Here is a 19,563-nt window from a genome sequence, read left to right as displayed (position 1 = left end):
CCACTTTGGCGGACGAGGAGGTTCCAATGGATGACTTGCCTCTGTTTGGGCCGTAGAGAAAGGGCGAGATGTGTGTGATGCGCCAAGATCCCAGTGGTGCATGGGTGTGGCTTTGCAGCGCTCAGCTGCCACACAAAGCCCGTCGTGCGCTTCTGGAGAGCACTTTAGCTGTGCATGCAATTAAAATTTCGCAAATCTAACAAACAATACTGGACAGCCTCACGATCCGCTAAAGTTTCCTCATCACAATCAAACTAGGGGTGTGCGAATATTCGATTTTCGAATTCGAATCGAGTATTTCTTGCCCGAATAATTCGATTCGACTTTCGAATCCCCAGCATTCGGACTTTCGAATAATTCGACGTGACGAATATTCCGAACGCTGCCAAAGTTGCGGCTAGATTAGTGTGGCCCTTACTGACCCTAATGTCGAAAGGTTTTGGTCAAACAATTGCCAGCGACCCGTTTTTGGCCAGGAAAGTTGTCTTTGAGGTTTGGACATATCCCTCCTTTTCGCCCGCAGAGCCTTCATTGCCGACATGTAATTGATTTTTTTCCCTCGATTTTTTTGCGTCACTGGCATACACGGAAAGAAGGAGGGACACACCAGTCTTTGGCATGCAGAAAACGTTCCTCACATACGGGTTTTTGTAATAATGAGGTGCGTTGCCGTTTTCACGTCATTGGAAACAAATATGATGCGTCCCACTCGGGACAAAACAAACAAATTACTACGACGACGCCATTTTGTGATGGCGATGACACTGACTCTTCCCCCCTGATAGTCAGCCGTAAAATATCATTTTTCTTTGGTTAATTAATTTTATCACACGACTGTGCAGCCGCAAAATAGCGTATAATTATGGTCTTGTTAAATTTCTGTGATTCTGGCCTTGCTGTAACACACTATCATCACCCGTCCTAGACCCTTTCTCGACACCTATCCACAGCCAATCGGACGGTCGTCGCCGTGGTCACCATGGTCGTCGCATGCCCGTGATTCTCCTCCTGTGCAACGTCCGCGTGCCGTGCCATTCAGCATGAATAGCCACGGTGAAAAAAGAAGATCTACGTAATTTGGAAGTTTTTCGAGAAGGCAAGTCCGTCCTCTGCCATCTGCGAGAAATGCGGCTCCATGCTCAAGACGCCGGCAAGCACGACAAGCCCGCTCTTGAATCACTTGAAGAGCAAACACCATGTTCACTACTTGGAGATTTGGAGAATTTGTAATACTTTTAACATGACAGTTTGTGATTTCTTTAATTCCTTTTAGTGTATTTACTATTTAGAGCTCAAGGACATGAGCATGTGTTTGTTAGTGTCCAACCTACTTGTTCTTCCAAATAAAAGCTTTGGTATTCGATATTCGATATTTTTGTCCACTATTCGACACTATTTGATTCGAATTCGACTCGAGATCAAATTTCGCTATTCGCACACCCCTAAATCAAACACTTAACATATTGGGCGAAGAAAACGAAAAGAAATACACAGCACTTCCCGATTACGATGACGGCAGAAGGAAAAATCTCTCCCTTCACGCTGTGCTTTGCACAACAGTCACACTCGCAAAACGCACTGCATTCCGTCTGCTCGGTGGGGGCCGCACCCGCTCGCATGCTTCCACTACGCGGCCGCAGTGACAGCAGACTGCAGTGGTGGGGTCACCGCTGAGCCGACCGGCCGGCCCCTGCCGCCACACTGTTTCTGGCCTCCTCTGCCAGGGCCACATGTGAAAGAGGCGGATGGAAAACTTTCAGGCCTCTGGCAGGTGGGTTCACCCTTTCAAGCAGTGGCATGGTCTTGTATACAAACCATGTGCAGCGAAGGAAAGAAGGATTGGAGGGCCAACACTGCTGCAGGCGCTTCTATTGGTGCACGAAGTACAGGATGTATTCAATGCGGACCAGGCGGGGCTTTTCTCTCTAAACTGCACCGCTACGACAGCCTCTCCACAGTGTGAAGAGCCACTGGCTACTGAAGAGTGGGACCAGCGTGGCGTGCAATTTCGGCACCGTGGACAACAATCTCGCCACTTGCGGTGTCCGGACGATTGAGGAAACTGCCGACGCGATGATTTAAGGAGCCGGAGCAGCAGTCGACAAGCGAAACCCGGCGGGCAATGAGCTTGGCCACTGGAAGTGAGGAGACGAGGGCCACATTTTACGTGCTCCACAGAGGACTGCTCGGCGACAGGGAGGTTAAAGAAAAGCAGAAAGGCATCATCTGCTTTGGTTCCTACGAATTTCGGATGAAATGAATATTTTTGACGGTCCCGCGAGATTCGTATCATCGAGACTCCACTGCACTCAGACAGCCGAAGGATCAAGCTCCCACAGCAGAACCGGAAGGAGCTTTCGGACCACCTGTGGTTCCGCCAACAAAATGCTTGGCCAGGAGTGCGCCATCTCCCTCGCGCCTGCTGGCCCCTCCCTCAGCTGCCACACTTCCTGGCAGCAAATGGGAATTCCTTTCGCTGCTTCTGCCACGTCCATCGTTCAAACGACACTTTAGGGAAAACACTGTGGCCGCTCAGCCATCGCTGCAGTGTGGAAGGGCTGCACATTGTGTGCTTGTTTTTGTCATCAAGCAAATTCCTGTTTTCACCTCCCGCAAGCATATAGGGAAACCATTGTTTTGACAATCCAAGAATGGGTTTTTACTGAACTGACTTGATTTTTAAGAGACCGTTGTCACCCGTGTTATTCGTTAAAAAAACCTAATAATAAAAAGGCCTTCCTGCAACATTCCCAGTTTTTCCAGAAACAAAAAGGTTTGCTTCATTCGCCGCACTTATTTCTCCTGGGCTTATCCCGGGGAATTCCCAGGCTGGGAAAAGTGCACGAGGCTCCTTCTGCTGACTCAGCCTGGCTGCACACAGTGCTCGACAAGGACTCCGCCGATGCCTGGCGACGACCCAAGACACCCGTGCTTTGGGCAGTCGACTTGCGCGCAGCCACATCGTTGCCGTGGCCTCTGCAAGCCGGCTGGCACAGGGCTCCCTCGTTGGGTTCGTCATCCCAACAGCCCGAGGCTTCTGTCCTCGTTGGACGGCCACAATACGAGGCAACTCGGGAGGCGCAGGACAGGAGCGGGTGGAGAGTTACGTCAGGTGTGAGACACGTTGTTCGCAGATTACGCGAGGGTGCAAGTGATCCAGTAAATGCGACTAAAAAAGTTACTAGCAAACATGCTGCGCCAAACCAAGTCCCGAGGAAGTCGTGCAATGGGCGTCTGCCAGGCAAGCCAAGCCCTTGTGCTGCTGCCGCACGGGGCCGCAAGGGAACTCGAGCACGTTCCGCCCAGCAACACCCCCGAAGCGTGCAAGCACACTTCAACGTGGCCAGGTGCTGCGCCCCACAAGGCAACCAGCATTCCCCTGGTCCGCCAGTGTACTGCTTGCACACGCGAGCGCAACAATCGAGGCAGGAAGCAGTACCCGCTGGAGTGACGGCTTGTCCGGGAGGCTGGAGAGCAGCCCGGGCGGAGGGCTCGCGTCCTCCTCCGAGCGATCGCTCAGCGTCGAGATGGAGTGGCCGCTCAGTGCCGACCGCATCCGGGAGGGCCTGGAACGGGACAAAGCGTGTGTGGCTCTGGCCAGGCCCACGGGCACGCGGGAGGCCACTCACCCGCCCGGTGCCGCCGGGTAGCGCAGCTCGCCCTCCTCTTCCGAGCTGGAGAAGGAGCCCTGCGCAGGGACCACCCAGGGTCATCCAAAGGAAGCACGTGCCCACTGTTTGCTCACCCCAGTGTCAGCAGGCAGCAAAACGTCGTCAGTTGCCATACCCCCGCTACACGGGCGTTCGGAAGGCCAGTCGATTCAAGTGCCACTTTTGAGCTGCCACACAACCGTTTTTTTTCAGCCAAAGGAGCCCCAACGCCAACCTTTCACGTTCCCAAAGGCCTTTGAAACGCCAACGTTCGTACCCTTGGGTGTGGTTTCTGCATGCCACATTTGCAAAAACACCCATTTACAAGTATAACTTGGTTTTTTAAAGAGCTCGCTCTTCACAAACTTTCACTTGTTTTTGTATTCTATCACTCAATCTATGATTACAAGCTAACTTGGTACTCTCACCAACGGCAGTGCGAAAAAAAAGAAAAAAAAAAAGAACTGCTTATTTTGTGCATGTTTCTAGGTTGTTATCTATTTTATCACTAATAATGGTGCTTTTTCAGCCCAGTTTAACTCTAAAATTAAATTGACTGTCAAGTTAAAACCAAGATTGTTCTGTATTTAAAGCCGGAAATGTCAATGACTCTAGAAGCTACTGCTCAATTTCAACACATTGCGTCATAAACACCGTCTTTAAAACACTAATTTCAATTCAATTATGCAATTAGTTAGACCAGAATCGTATATGCAATAATGAGTAACTAGTGTGGCTTTACGGCAAATAGGTCAGTCCACTCCTGTAATAGAATTTACCCCAAAAATACACACCTTTTTGCGCAATGGTGACATGGCCTTAGTAATTATTTTGGATCTTAAAACGGCATTGGACACTGTGGAACACACTACAATATTAATAGAGACGTTGTGAATCTATGGGTTCAGCAATACGGCATATGATCTATTTTCGAGTTATCCATCTTCCAGATCACTCGCACCTACTAAATTTGGAATTTCTCAAGGGTCAGTGCTGGGGCCTATTTTATTTTCTCTTTAATTAAATGATTTCCTCCGTATGCAAGCATGCGATGAAGCTACTATATATTATGCTGACGATCCTGCAATAATTTTTACAGGGAAAGCAAATAGCTGAGGCAAAAGCTTTACTGAACACCGAATTAGTGTGCATGTCACATTGGTCCAAGGGCAATAAACTGATAATAATCGGAACCAAAACAAAATGTATGGTTATTCTGTTGAAACCAAGGCCCGCAGCTGATACGTTTCCTGCATCTGCGAACTGGAACAAGCCGATGACATTAAATACCTTGGTGCAACACTAGATGCGCAGTTGAATTGAAAAGCAGTTGAATTGGTGACCGGTAGAAAGTCGCAGGGCTCACGGGTCCGTCTGCTGCTCTCGCCACTCACATTTCTTCGAAACTTGCCTCATATTACTGAGAATTATTTTAATTGTCCTATATGAAAGAAAATTTGTTTTAGCACGTTTTATTGTAACCTCAGTAACTACTTCGAATCATGGCCATTGAGAACACATCTCAAACCTATGGTTTGACTGTAGAAGCCTGCTTTACGCACCACAACTGTCTGACCCAGGTTCACACCAATTATTTCACGACCAACAGACTCAAAGGAAAGTTTCAATCATACCAAATAAGGCGATCCACAGCAACTACCCAATGTCAGCCGACCTGCACACAATTCCCACTAGAAATACAAGCCACGCAAACCACAGGAACTTGCCAATCACCAGGAATAAGTGTGGCTGGAGACACACGTAATACAATACTGCGGAATGAACATGTTGTCACCAAGCCAAGGGTCACACAGTTGTCTCGAAGGACAGACAACTTTATTGGAGCGAACTCGTGCTCCCCTGACAAATAAAAAAATACACAAGTGGCGAAGATGTGCGTAGGCGAGCGTTGGCGAACCAAATGCCGCGGCACCTGCTCTGCGGGCATTTATCTTTCGGTGCGGGTGTTTCTTGAACTGTCGAATTACATCGAGAACAATGTAGATAAAAGAAGACTATTCTAGACTAGTGGCGTTGGGGCGAAGCACTCTCCCTATCAAACGAGATAATCCGTGCAGCACAAGAAAGAAGGAATGGAACATGTGCTTCACTCGGGACCATACCTCGGCAAAGTTGGCGCGGCTCGCTCAAACTCAGTCACAATTTTTTTTTTTTTCGAATCACCACTCACTCAAACTCAGACTCAATGCTGAGCAGCACATCTGCGCTCACTCAAACTCAAACTCACATTGAGCGCAAAACTCAGAACTCACTCAGACTCAAAACTCAAAGTGTACTCAAACTCAAAATGTACTCAAACTCAAAATGGACTCAAATCTCAAAATGGACTCAAAACTCTAAATGTACTCAGAACTCAAAATGGACCCAAAACTCAAAATGGACCCAAAACTCAAAATGCACTCAGAACTCAAAATGGACTCAAAATGTACTCAAACTCAAAATGGACTCAAAACTCAAAATGGACTCAAAACTCAAAATGGACTCAAAACTCAAAATGTACTCAAACTCAAAATGGACTCAAAACTCAAAATGGACTCAAAACTCAAAATGGACTCAAAACTCAAAATGGACTCAAAACTCAAAATGGACTCAAAACTCAAAATGAACTCAGAACTCAAAATGGGCTGAGAACTCAAAATGAGCTGAGAACTCAAAATGAATTCACAACTCAAATGGCCTCGCAACTCTCTCGTGCTAGGAATTTACTCGGGCTCAGATGGACTCTGATTTCATTAGCATTCAGTGTTTTCAAATTCACGCGTGGTAAAAATGTTACGGGTGCAAATTCGGGAGCTCAAACTCTTGCATTCGGCACGACATGACACCGTAGCTCCTGTGAGGTCAGAAACAATTTTCGTTGAAGATTTAATACAGCTATACTTGCTGCCCATGATGACTAACGCTGGTTGCAAGTTTTTGTATTGGATGCCACACTCTTGATGTAGGCTCCGTGTTCGTGTTCATGACAGAGGCGGTCCAGACTTGATGGTGTGCTAGGTCCCTGGGTCGAAACAAGCAAGATTGGGCGAGGGGATGTGCGCTCACTGCTCCGTTCATTTACGTCGAAGCTGTTTAGGGTTACGGTTCCGTGCATTCTTGCTCTGCATCCTGAAAAAACGCCTCGTGTCAAAGCGAACTGTCCCCGCGAATCTCTGAAGCGCGAGGCGTTCATGGATATACCTTTGCTGTTTTATTGCGTAGCATTCTTTGCCGAGTACACCCCTCCCCCTATCCCCGCCATGATCTTGTAACGCCCTGCATATACACAAAAATGCAGATATCACGGAAGTTCAACCTGTAATCATTATAAAAGCATAAATGTAGAGAATTGATAAAAAAAGAATTAAGAAAAATATCGAAAATGGTGAACCGTGTAACACGGGAGTCATAGATCGTCTCAGATTGGGTGAAAATGCAGAGATGTGTGGCGCTAAAGAATGTGGGGTATCAAATTGAGGGTCTCGAGGAGGGAAATCACGTGGGACAAACAAAGAAGTGCCTCGTTGTTTGCTGAGGCACTTGCATTAGTTTTTATTAGCATTTGCTAGGTGGGATGAGCTCTCGCAGCTCGGAAAAGCACCACGCTACCATTCTAAGCAATTACCGCCACCGTACCCAGCTGTTAACTTCCAGCATGCACGCGTGTGCGTGTGCGTTTGCGTGTGTGTGTGCGTGTGTTGCATCAGTCATCTGTTCTTTCAGATGACTGAAAGAACAGAGCCCGAGTTAATTCTTTTCCTTTACATTGTTATCATGTGCTAGTTTTTATATCTTGCGCTGATTTCTTTTTGTAAAAAAATCAGTTCGAGCGCACACACAAACTGCGCTTGCTTATTTTTCTGAAGTGTTTTCCTTCTGTCGCAATGTCTGTTTACGTCTTGGTGGCTCTGTTGCCTCTTTATCTCCTACACTCTAGCAAGGAGTTAATGTCTCACATGTAATTGGCCAATTCTGGATTCGAGTGCACGTTGGTACACTGTGGGAAGGAAATTACGGACACGAAACGCGGCCGCAAGGCTTATTCATAAACAAATGTGAAATTCGCCTTTCTGATAAGCTCTGATGCCCCCGTTACCTATGGTCGTCCACAATTTCCACGACATCATATGTGTCGAAGGATTTGCTTGTTTGTTGGGAAACGGGGAAAAGTAGGAAGTAACGTTTGAATGGCAGTTATTAGCAGAGAGTTTTTGAGTCTGGTGATTTAAGTTCGAGAGCTTGGCATGGCTTTTGTTTTTACCCCATGCCATCCTGCCTCGATGATTCACCGATTAGATGCCAATATTTTTATTACAAGGGTTTTTTTATTACTAGGAAGCAATGGACATCGCTGGACAAACCTTCGCATGTATATAGCACAACTGCCTTACGGGTTGGCAAGGAATTTTGGTTAAACCCGACCCAGCACTTAAAGAAAGTTATCTTTTGCTATATCCTCATAACTATAACCAGAAACCATTTTTATATTTCTCCCACGTGATCCCCCTCGACGAGACCTTTAATTTGATACCCCACACACCCTAGCAGGATCATATGGAATACATACCAGTCAAACTAACCATGACTCTCATGGCTGTAACCAGGACACATTATTTAAATGTCCGACGTGATTCCCCTAACTGAAACCTTGAATTTGACACCCCACATGCTTTAGCGGCCTCACCTTGTATTTAACCCAATCTATGACTCATAATGACTATCTCATGATTAGAACCACGAAGCATTTTTTTATTGGTACCACGTGATTCTCCTCGTCAAGACCGTAAATTTGATACCCTACACGCCCTAGCGGGGTCACCTCGAATTTTAACCCAATATAAGACTCACCATGACTATCTCATGGTTATAACCAGGAAGCATTTTTGTATTTCTCCAGCGTGATTCCGCTCATCAAGACCATTAATTTGATACCCATCACATCCTAGCGGAATCAATTTGAATGCTAAGCCAATCAATGACTAACCATGACTATCTCATGATATAGCCCTACCACATTTTTGTCCCACGTGATTTCCCTTATCGGAACGTTCAATTTGATGCCCCGCACACCCAGTGGCGTCACTGTGAATTTTAACCAAATTTATGACCCACCTTGACTATGTCATGATAATAATCAGCAAGCACGTGATTACCCTCATCGAGACATTTAATTTGATACGCCACACGCCCTAGTGTCATGAACTTGAATTTTAACTGAATCTATGACTAACCATGACTACGTCATGATATAACCATAACCCATTTTCGTCCCGAATGATTCCCCACATCGAGACCTTGAATTTGATTCCCCACATGCCCTCGCAGCGTCATTTTGAATTTTAACCCAATCTATGACTCATTATGACTGCCTGATGACTACAATCAGGAAGCATTTTTTTATTTACCCCGCGTGATTCTGTTAATCGGGACCTTTCATTTGATACCTTACACGCCTTCGCGTCATCGGTTTGACTTTTCACCCAATCTAATGCGGTCATTATTCTGTCTAAAGGGGTGTTTATCCCAATCAGTTTCAAATTCAATCGCTGCGTGACAAATTGCCATTCAAATGCAGGCCGGATGGCATTACGTCGCAGTTTTGTGGCCGCAAAAACTGCCGGTGCTAATGTCAATCGGGAACCTGCGACGTCAAGGACGTTCGCCACGTCGCTTGCTACGATTGAACATGGTCTGCATTCGCCCGTGCAGCCAACATTTTGTTGTCTGATTTGTCAGCCTCGGATGAGTCGCTGCCACCAGGGGTTTTTATTATCGCTGCAGCTCGAACCGGCACAGGCCGCGTTAGCAACAACTTGTCGCCGCTCTTCCGGGTGTAGCCTGAAACAACCCATTCCCGTTTGAACCCGTCCCGCTTGAACCCATTCCCGAAACGCCCTTCCCTATAGGGAGGCGAAGCTAAAGTTTGCCGGGCGAGGGAAGCGCTGCCCTCTCCCCTCTGGGGGAGTACGCCGGGCCGGCGGCCTATTCGGCACGTGCTTTTTTCGCTGCGCGCGTGCTGCATTTCTCGCGCTAGGAAGAGGGCTGGGTAAAATTTTCTTTCGACTTATGAAAGCATACACATTAGCACGTGTCCAGCAAGTTCGGTTTACACGTAGAGTAGTTACTGAGTTCATTTTTGTCGACGTTTGTCTTGTCGTCTGCTACAGACGCGCCGCCTGCTTCCCGCCGCTCGACCGGCGGACTGCCCCGACGATTTGAAGGGGGGAAACGCGTTGTTCGGCGGTCGTCGGTTGCTCTTTTCTTCTGCAAGGCGACAGCTGTTCAGCTGGTCACAGCGTACTTTTATCTTGTTTGTTACTCCCTTCGCGTGCTCGCGCTTCTGACACCCGGACTTTCTGGACTGCAGAAACACTGACGCTTGCAAGAAATGTAAGATAAACGTGATTGATTATGGTTAATAGGTTATTTCTTACTCTTGAAACAATCAGCTGCATCTTATAAAAACGCATTAGAAAGGCACACGCTAATAAGGGGTGCGCTGACAGCGCCGCATTTCCATTTTACTTGTCCTTGAAGAAATTTTTGTTTGCAATGTTTGTCACCCGCTTGGAGTACAAGTATGGGTTAGCGTGACAGTTCGCGGAAACAACAGAACAGCTTGTGGCGTATAACTTTTAATTACTATAATTTACAGAATTTGATGTATACCACTTCTAATTACCAGTATTGCTAAATGTGGGAAAAAAGCGAACAACGCAGAAATCCCGTCCAGAACACAAGTCACAATGACAAGACGGACCAGAGCTACTACAGCCAGGTAAATCGCTAGAAACAATTTTTTTTTACCCATGCAAAATGGCAACCTACTGTGTTATATATGGACGATATCGAACGGCACCAGCTAAACAACTCCGAAGTTCATTTATTATAGCGGAAAACAATCATTGGCAGCATGCATTAAAAAAAGTGTAGAGGGGAGGACTCGTTAGAACACTAGTTTGCATTTTCAAAGCCGGGTAATGTAAACTGAAAGCACACAGATACAAACAAAAATGTGTCAACTTATTTCACCTCTCGAACCGCAGTGATCCATGCTTACCATCTATCCTTTTGGTGCGCTTTCGCGGGGAATATGCAGAATTTAACGAATGGATCCTCTTCTTTTGCCTTGTTACTGTCGTGGGAGCTGACCATGCAACAATATGGGGGGTTTGCTTCACTTTCAGTTAATATGTTCCTTTCGGGCGAGTGAGGAGTGTTCCCGCCGCCCTTTGACCTTGCGGGCTTAAGTGGCTCGTGAAGCTGGCGGTCGCTTTCTTCGCATTCGTGAGTAGGGGGCTGGATGCCTCAGGCGGTGCGGGAGACAGCGCGAGCTGCACGTGCACTTGCCAGACGCGGAGGAGCGGGCCGGGAGGCGACTGCTTCACAAGAGCACTCTTTATCCTGTGAAACCGCCGGGGCGCTCGGCCGTTCGAGCGGCGCGTAGCAGACGACGCGTCTCTAGCAGACGACAAGACATGCACCGGCGAAAATGGACCCAGTAGCTACTCTACGTGTAAACCGAACTTGCTGGACACGTGCTAATGTGTATGCTTTCATAAGTCGAAAGAAAATTTTACCCAGCCCTCTTCCTAGCGCGAGAAATGCAGCACGCGCGCAGCGAAAAAAGCACGTGCCGAATAGGCCGCCGGCCCGGCGTACTCCCCCTCCGGGGAGAGTGCAGCGCCACCCGGCGATCGTTCCGGAGCCTATTGGCCCGTACCGTGTGCGCCCGTTCCCGAAACGCCCTTCCCAGTTTGACCGCTTTCTATTTCAATCCATTCCCAAAACACCCTTCCCGTTTCAACCCGCTCCCAAAACGCGCGCTTCAAATAGTTCAGATAACTTTCTCAGCTTGCAGTGCGCTTTTAGCCTCCAAAATTGCGCTTGGCAAGGTAGTGTAGGTTATTGAGTAAGTGCTACAACATATTTTACTTATTTCTTGCCTAATTATTTAGCGTGGGGGCAAATTCTATTTCACTTTGACTATAACTCTACTCGGTAGATGGCGCCACCGACACAGTTTCTTTTTATAGCTCTACAGGCGATGGCTACAGTATTCTCAAAACAACTGCAGTTATTGTGAACTACAGCAACAAAATTATGCGTGATTTGCTTTGAAACTAATTCTTCAGATGTCGCTATACTTAAGCCGCGGCGGCCGGAATACGCAAACCGCAAACGGTGTGCTAACCGGCAACAAGGTAAATGGTGGCGCAAACACGTTAACGATATGCTAAAAGCTCTCTATTATGAACGGATAACTACCTAAATGTTTGCTTTTGCTTTTCCATGTACCGCGTGCCCGCCTATGTATTTTCCGTAAAAGGTACACGCAAGAGAATAAGGCTTGGGGTGTTCTTAACGCCTGGATGAAAAATTTGTGAGAACCATTTGCTCCAAGCAAAAATTTCAGCTTTAGACTTCAATTGCCATTCTTTTACAGATATGTACGTATAAAGTGACCCTTGGCCACAGATTAAAATTGACCGTACCACTGGCTTGGTCCATAATAGTTACCGCGTTCATAAAATACGTCTTTTCTGCATTTTATCAGATTTGGTAATTATATTTCGCGAGATCTTTTTCCTGCTTAGAAATAAATAAAACAGTAGCCCTGTACTACTGCTAATAAATTAATAGTTGCATTTGTTAAAACACCCAACTTCATTTTCGGCAAGAGGTCCGGACGCTACAAAGTGGCACTGGAACCGCGGAAAAGTTCTATTTTGTTAATTCTCGTCCTTTCTTTTTTTTTTTTTTTGTATGCGTTGCATATAAATGCACGTGCATTCGTATATGCAACCGTAGGGGCTAGAACCATCACCGCTGCCGCGGAGTTTGCATGCGAGCAACATGCTCCAGACCGCTCGACCAACGCAGAAGCAGACGGAAGGGTGTGCATGGTTTCAGCTGTACATAATTCACCAACGCTGTACGGGGTCGGACGCAACGCAGCAACCTGCGTGTTTTTTAATTGGTGCCCCGTATCGTAAAACGGACCATTGCGAAAAAGTTTCAGGTTAATAGGGTGTCTGCATACTTTGGCTCTGCCAGCCGTAACGTTTTTACGTAAGTATAATTTCGAAAATCGCACGCCTCAGTCCGAGTCACCCGAATCGAAACTGGGTTAGTTATTCCGGGAAGGGGCTAAATGGGAAAATACGAAACTGGAAGGGCGTTTTGTACCGGGTTTAAGCGGCACGGAACAAACGAGAAGGTTCAAATGGGAACAGGCGAAATGGGAAAGGGCGAAAGGGGAAGGTCGTTTTGCACCGGGTTGAAACAGGAGGGAACAAGCGGGAAGGATGAAATGGGAATGCGTTCAAACGGGAACCTCCCGCTCTTCCGAATCAATCTCATCGCCAAAAACAAGTTCCACACGTGAGAAAGTAGATGTTAGTGTGGTGAAAAATTGTGCAAGGGATTGTCACCAGTGCTGATTTTAAAAGCGGCGAGCAGATATCTGCCACAATGCTAAGCCTACGCTGTATGGTCGCGGAGGTTCGACGGTCCGACCGGGCACCGCGGCGAGTGGCCGAAGGATGGTGCCACCTGCGCGGAAGAATCAAAACAGGCCACGACAGATGTCTTGGTCACCGATGACTCAAACGGCAATTATAGTGAAAATAAAGTTCCACATGCGAGAAAGGGAATGATAGTGTGGTGAGAAGTTGTGTTACGGATTGTCATTCGCAGTTGCACAGATAGCGGCGATCAAATATTAGCCACGATGCTAAGCCTAAAGTTCCCATAACCCGAGCCGACCCGTGCAACGCAATCCGGATACAGGCTGTTGGGGACACCCCTCTTCTAAAACTCGCCGCGAGCGAGCGCGTTGCCTTTGGGTTCCCCTCACTTCTTGGGGCCCCCCAACACCGGGTTTCCCTATTCTAAAACTGCCTAATCATTTCCACTCCGCTTACAGTGCAGCTCCTCCGTCAACCTCGGACTCTGCAAGCAGCAGCCATCCGAGAAGTGCAGCGACAAATTCTGCTCGCCGGCTTCAGCGAGTAATTCTTGCGGCCGCCGCTGGGCATGAACTCAGCCCACGTTTCACGCTGCGCATCGTCACGTGGAAAATAGTAATGCATTTTGGCACCCTCCATCGATTTGCTCGGACAGGCTTCCACTGAGCAGTACTTTGCATTCCCTGAGCTTGTCATAGCAGCACAATGGCGAGCTCGGCCACGCACACAGGCCGCTCAGCCAGGACACCACACAGTTTTCGGCACCAGTGCAGGGGAACAACATGTGCCGGCCACGAACTGAAGAGCAAAGACGTCGAAACTCAGTGCGCAAAGTTTATAAGCCTTGCTCAGAGAGGTATCACGGGCATCACACCCAGCCTCCTGCCGAAACGAGACCGCCGACAACAGTAGCTCAGGATATCGCTTCCGGTTCCGAAAACGACTATACGACGTCACCCTGAACCGGCCAAAAACACCGGAAGGCATTTCGTCCTGCGAATGGCGATTTCGCTAGTGCTGCCGATTTGTGGTAGCTTGTGGCCGGGACAATTAAAATCGATTTTTGATGTGATTCCCGCCTTGGATCGCTGCAAAAATTTGTGATGCATCTGTACAAAATGGCGAGTTGGTCTAGTTGGTGAATTTGCATGTCGAAACCTTGAAACAGCACAACACTGAAAATAGGACATAATCGGGTTTTTTTGTTTGAGTAAAAAGCGCTCGTCTTGTGGTTTTTTCGTTCGTGTCCCATTTTCAGTGTTGCGCTTTTTGAAGGTTTCGATCTGTATAAAATACTGACGCCAATTATACCATTTTTATGCCTCTACATTTGGTGTCAGTACTCCTTTACAAGAGAAGGGAAACCTGCCCAAAGCTGCTATCTGCAAATCGGCACGCCCGCAAATGAGCGTGGCTCGTTCAAAGCGCTCAAGAATAGATATCTCAAGTGGACGGGCTACACTTGTCCAAAATGGTTTTGGGACAGTTCGGCAAAGACGAGCTGTGCTCATCCTAAACAGTTAAGGGGCTAAGAAAAAATGCATTAGCCCACCCTCTTCTCGAACAGATCAATCAGTAAAAATCAAAAATTTTTAAAGCGCTTTCCCAAAAAGTATTCATGACTGGAAGAGTTTACCAGAGCATGTTGTCGCCTCACCTACATTTTTTTTTTTTTTCAAATTTGCAGTGCTTCATTTAATAGTTGACTTTTGTTCCTTATACCATAACTGTCCTATGTATATGACCATTTTGCGCTTTGCCATTCTCCCATACTTACATTTTCATCAATAAAAGAACTGTGCCTATAATCTTTCTGGTACCTGTGATGCTGACTTAGTTCCGCCACTTGCTTTGCTGTCATCACGTGCTGCGTGCGATGTCTTGCACTGAGCACACATTGCCAACTTTCTCACTGGTCCAAGGCCTTGAATCGGATCCCATGCCCTTGGGCAGTAAAGGCACACCTCAGGGGTCAGTAATTTCCCTTTTTCTGTTCAACGTGGCTATGCTCCAGCTCCCTCCCCTCTTGGAACGCATCCCGGGCCTACACTACAGCGTCTACGCGGATGACATCACCGTTTGGACAGCTGGGGGCAGTGATGGTGACATTCAAGACCGCCTTCAACAAGCTGCCAACATCATCGCCACTTACGCCCACGAACGGGGACTCAGCTGCTCATCACAAAAATCTGAGCTCTTCTATCACTCGAAGCGTCGCCATCGTGATGCCTGTGCCCCTGATATTCAGGTCACGCTACAAGGCAACCTCATTCCACACGTGCCCTCCATTCGCATTCTTGGACTCCGTATTCAAGAAAATGGGGCTAACACTGAAACTATCCGCACCCTTGAAAACGCAGCTGACCAGATTGGCAGACTTATCGCCCGCGTAGCCAACCGCAACCATTGCCTCAAAGAAGCTAACCTCCTTCGGTTGGTGCAAGCATTCATTACTAGCCGCATCACATATGCCACCCCCTTTCTGAAGTGTACCCAGACCGAAATTGGACGCCTCCAATGCATCATCCGCAAGGCAGTCAAGCTGGCCATGGGTCTCCCCCGTCACACCTCTACTGAGAAGCTTCTCAACACCGGGACATACAACACCTTCAAGGAGCTTGTTGAAGCCCAGCGTGTTGGCCAACTCCACCGCCTGGACTCTACACCAACAGGTCGCTCCATCTTAAAACTGGGCATCGCCTTTGCTACGCAGCACGGAGATAAGGTCAGTTTGAGCGACTCTCTCCGGTCCCGCTACAGTGTGGCCCCCATCCCGCGAAACATGAATCCTGCCTTCCATCTAGAACGCCGCCTTGCCCGGGCCAAGGCCTCTTACACAAGGCCCATGCTTTGCACCCCACTACCCTGTACGTCGACGCAGCGGAATATTCCGACCGTGCAGCCCGCGTCGCTGTAGTCGTCAACTCCCGAGGAGACTCTGTTGCTTCGTGCTCGGTCTCTACGCCTCAACCTGGTGAAGAAGTGGCCATTGCCCTGGCCCTTACAGCCACCCCGGCCACTGCAACAATCTCCGACTCGCAAACGACTCTTCGGAACTTTGCGACGGGTCGTGTATCCCCCATCACCACACGGATCCTGCAGGAATCTGCCTGCACATTGCCCACGCCTGATATGGACTCCGGCCCATTCGTCCCTTCTGGGTAACGAGCTGGCTAACGAGGTAGCCCGAGATTTCTGCTGCCGGGATGCCTCGAATGCTGCCTCTCCACCTCGGGCGGGAGGGAGGGATCGCCTGGTTATGTATCGGGAAATAACGCAGCACTACCGCCTTAGTCGGATGCACTTCCCCGGCCCCGCTCCCACCTTAAAGCGTAGGCGTCGGCTGCAACCTAGCACCTTCCCACATCCCGCATTGTGCCACCTACGTGCACGTGGTGCGCTTCCCTCCACCACATAGTGGGCCCTTGCCCTGCCAAACCCCCTCTCCATGCTACTCTGTCCCTGCCCCTTACCCCGGCAGAGCAATGGGAGGCTACGCTGCTCAGCTCCGACCCACAAGTGCACGAGTGTGCAATCCAGCGGGCCGAACTCACCGCTAGGGCACACGGGCTCCTGGCCGTCCACTGCGGGACTGCAGTGTGCCGGTGCTTCCAGCCGGCGCCTCTTTCTTAACCGCTTTCCACCACCACCACCACATGTCTTGACTGCCTACTTTCATCATACCATGTTGACTCGTGAACGGTCATCACGGGCTGGCATTTCTGCACCCCCCAACCAGGGGACAGGAACATGCAACCTGCCTGGTGGTCGTCCGTCGCAAGGGGCCGCTTGTTGCCGCCCCTCACTGGGGGGTCCACGTTGCTGTTGGGGTCGGGGGGCAGCGGCTCGTCCTCGGTCTGCGTCCCGCTGTCCACCAGCAGCGGGCTCAAGGTGGCCCTGCCACTGTCCTCGGGGGGGCTGCGACCAGAGAGCCCCACCCACAGAGTGCTGAGGAGGACGACGCATTGGCCGGCAGGGGAGGACGTGCTCGACTGGCCACTCCGCCCGAGCGGGTCCACTGTCAGGCCTACACTCCGCACCAACGTTGGATAACCTTAACGAGACACTGAAGTGAGACTTCTGTTTGTGTTTGCATTGCATAGAGGGGCTCAAATAAACGTACTTGTCATTATTCCTCTGGCTGCTAAAGCAGTACCTAATTTATAGGGCCTAAAAAAAAAAATACCATGCAATGTCTGCGGTGGCCATGAAAACTACAGCAGTGGTGAGAGATTCTTCTTGCGATGTGATTGGACAATGTCCAAGGTTTTAAATATTGTGCACACGCACTTCTCTGTGTGTAAACGTTATTTTTTCTTGAGGAAAAACTACAGTGCTACAATCAAACCCTGCAATAACAAAATCCTACGACTACAAAATAATCACGGCAAGGAAATAATCTCTATAGAAGCCCTTGTATTTCACATCTCTAAGCAACTAAGTGTTTTTGGGCAGTGATTTCACATTAATGAAATCTCCTGAAAGTCCACTCCACATGCTATCCAACGACCTAACGCTAATAGCATACCAAAAATGCTCAAATGAACTTTCTGCCACAGCATGCTCACATGGCTGGAGGCAGCCTCGTTGCGACACAATTTATCCTCTGTGCCTCTCAATCGTCACGGCCCTGAACAGCGTGCATGCATTCATGGTGTGTGTGGCGCAGCATGATAGCCCTCATGCACAGGCAAAAGTTTTTGCAGCGAAGGCCACACTACGCCACCTCGGGCTCTCTTCACGGGGTGACCAGTTTTGACCTGGAGAGGTAGACGTCAAACCACACCCCCTTCTGCAAGCGCCCGGCCCAATGGCGGGGAGAGATAGGCGGCAGGAGATAGGCTTATTCGTGGACGGAACCAGTGCAAACTCATACAAAGACAAAGGAAAAAGAACGCAAGGTCAGCCGTTGGTCTAAAAACTAAAATTTAATATCAAGAAGGGTGAATATAAGCATTTAACACAGTTTACAAAAGCCATGGTGATAAGGTAACTACATAGACACCAGCTACAGTCAAGGCCCATGCATATAATATGCAATCTCTTTGGGATGAAGACATATGCTTGCTTGGCTGACACCCTTGTCTACTCCTTCTGCTATGTGGATTCATAATTTCGCGGGGTGTTTGTTCACGGTGCCTAAATAAAATGTCAGCGGCAAGAAAATTAGTCCGCGGCACCTGGTACAATGGGAAAAAAGATGGGATGAAGGGGCGGACCTTTAATGACAATTTAGGCTCTCTCAAACGCACATTGATACAGTTTGTGTTCCACTTACTTTGTTTTTGCTTAAGTTCGAACGGGTTTCATCCAAGAATATGTTTTTCTAACTAAACTAGCCCAACTTGCAACCCTTCTGGCTAGAGATAGGCGAGGAGGGGGGAAGGGAGACATATGCAAGACCCATGTCGCCACCTGGCGGAGCTCCCGGCACGGCTCGATGGTGGGGAGAGATAGGCGAGGAGAGAACGGAGGCGTCTGCGGAACCTGGTAGAGGAAGGCGAGGAGGCCGCCTCTGCAGCAATAAGTGCGCGCCACAAAGGAAGGCCAGGAGGCCACGTGTGGCGCAGAGCCGTGTGTGATGGAGGAAGACGAACATCCACCTCTGGTCGCTCGTACACCAGCGAGGCTTAAAAAATGCCGCGAGGCGAAAAAAGATGATGAATAAGCAGTGTATTCATTGCAAACACGTCTGTATATCATTGCGGAAGCACACCTCGACCACACCGCGACAATGGGCCTAGCCAGGGCAGTGAAGCTTTCGCTATCAGCTAGGGTTAATCAAAGCTAAAGGACAGCAGCTTTTATCACTACAAGATAGGGCTGCTCAGGTCAGTGGCCCAAGTGGAAAAAGGGAGGATAGTGCTCACATGTTTGCGATCGGGTGCAACTCACTCTCCACCATTTCGAAACACCACTGTTTAATGGCGCACATGCGCGCAGGCCAGTATCCAGGCGATCCTGGAGACGCTGGTACAAATGCAGGCAGCAATCGCAAGACTCAGCGCCGGACCTCACCACCCGCAACCCAGTCAACGACCAACATGGCCAGAGCAACATTAGCCCCCAATCAAGAACTGGTGATTTGGCAATGGAACTCGAACGGATTTCACAGCAAACGGGCATCACTACAGCAGCACATCGGACAGCTACCCAGTCAACCGGACGTTATACTGCTACAGGAAACACACTGTGACACAGCGAACCCCCCCCCCGCCCCCGACATAGCGCGAGAGCAGTTGGGAAAGGTGCAGGGCAGGGAGTGTGTACCCTGGTGAAGAAGGGGATCCCCTACATCGAGCACGGGCTGCTGGGCAACAGCGCCATCAAGCACCGGGCGGTTGAGATCGTCAAGGGCAGAAGACGCAAAGAGAGCACGTTTGTGATTAATGTCTACAGCAACCCGAAGCACTATCAGCAAAAGTTCAGGACACTCGTACACA

At 48.8% G+C, this 19,563-nt stretch overlaps 1 protein-coding gene across 11 annotated transcripts in view; it reads right to left on the bottom strand.

Annotated features, from left to right (window-relative positions):
- The window catches only part of LOC144156299 (mitogen-activated protein kinase kinase kinase 13-B-like), an 88,563-nt gene that overhangs the window by 11,685 nt on the left and 57,315 nt on the right, over positions 1–19,563 (bottom strand). For all 11 annotated transcript variants that reach the window (XM_077688254.1, XM_077688262.1, XM_077688255.1 and 8 more), the window contains 3 exons: positions 16,882–17,038; positions 3,630–3,688; positions 3,440–3,566 (listed from right to left, as the gene is read on the bottom strand). In XM_077688254.1, the coding sequence (XP_077544380.1) occupies positions 3,440–3,566; positions 3,630–3,688; positions 16,882–17,038 (343 nt within the window). The remainder of the gene's footprint in view (positions 1–3,439; positions 3,567–3,629; positions 3,689–16,881; positions 17,039–19,563) is intronic.

Source organism: Haemaphysalis longicornis, unplaced genomic scaffold (assembly GCF_048455015.1).
Source record: "Haemaphysalis longicornis isolate Haplotype H1 unplaced genomic scaffold, Haemaphysalis longicornis Haplotype H1 scaffold_1, whole genome shotgun sequence".
In the NCBI taxonomy this organism is placed as follows: Eukaryota; Metazoa; Arthropoda; class Arachnida; order Ixodida; family Ixodidae; genus Haemaphysalis; species Haemaphysalis longicornis.
This window is presented reverse-complemented; position numbering and strand designations above follow the sequence as displayed.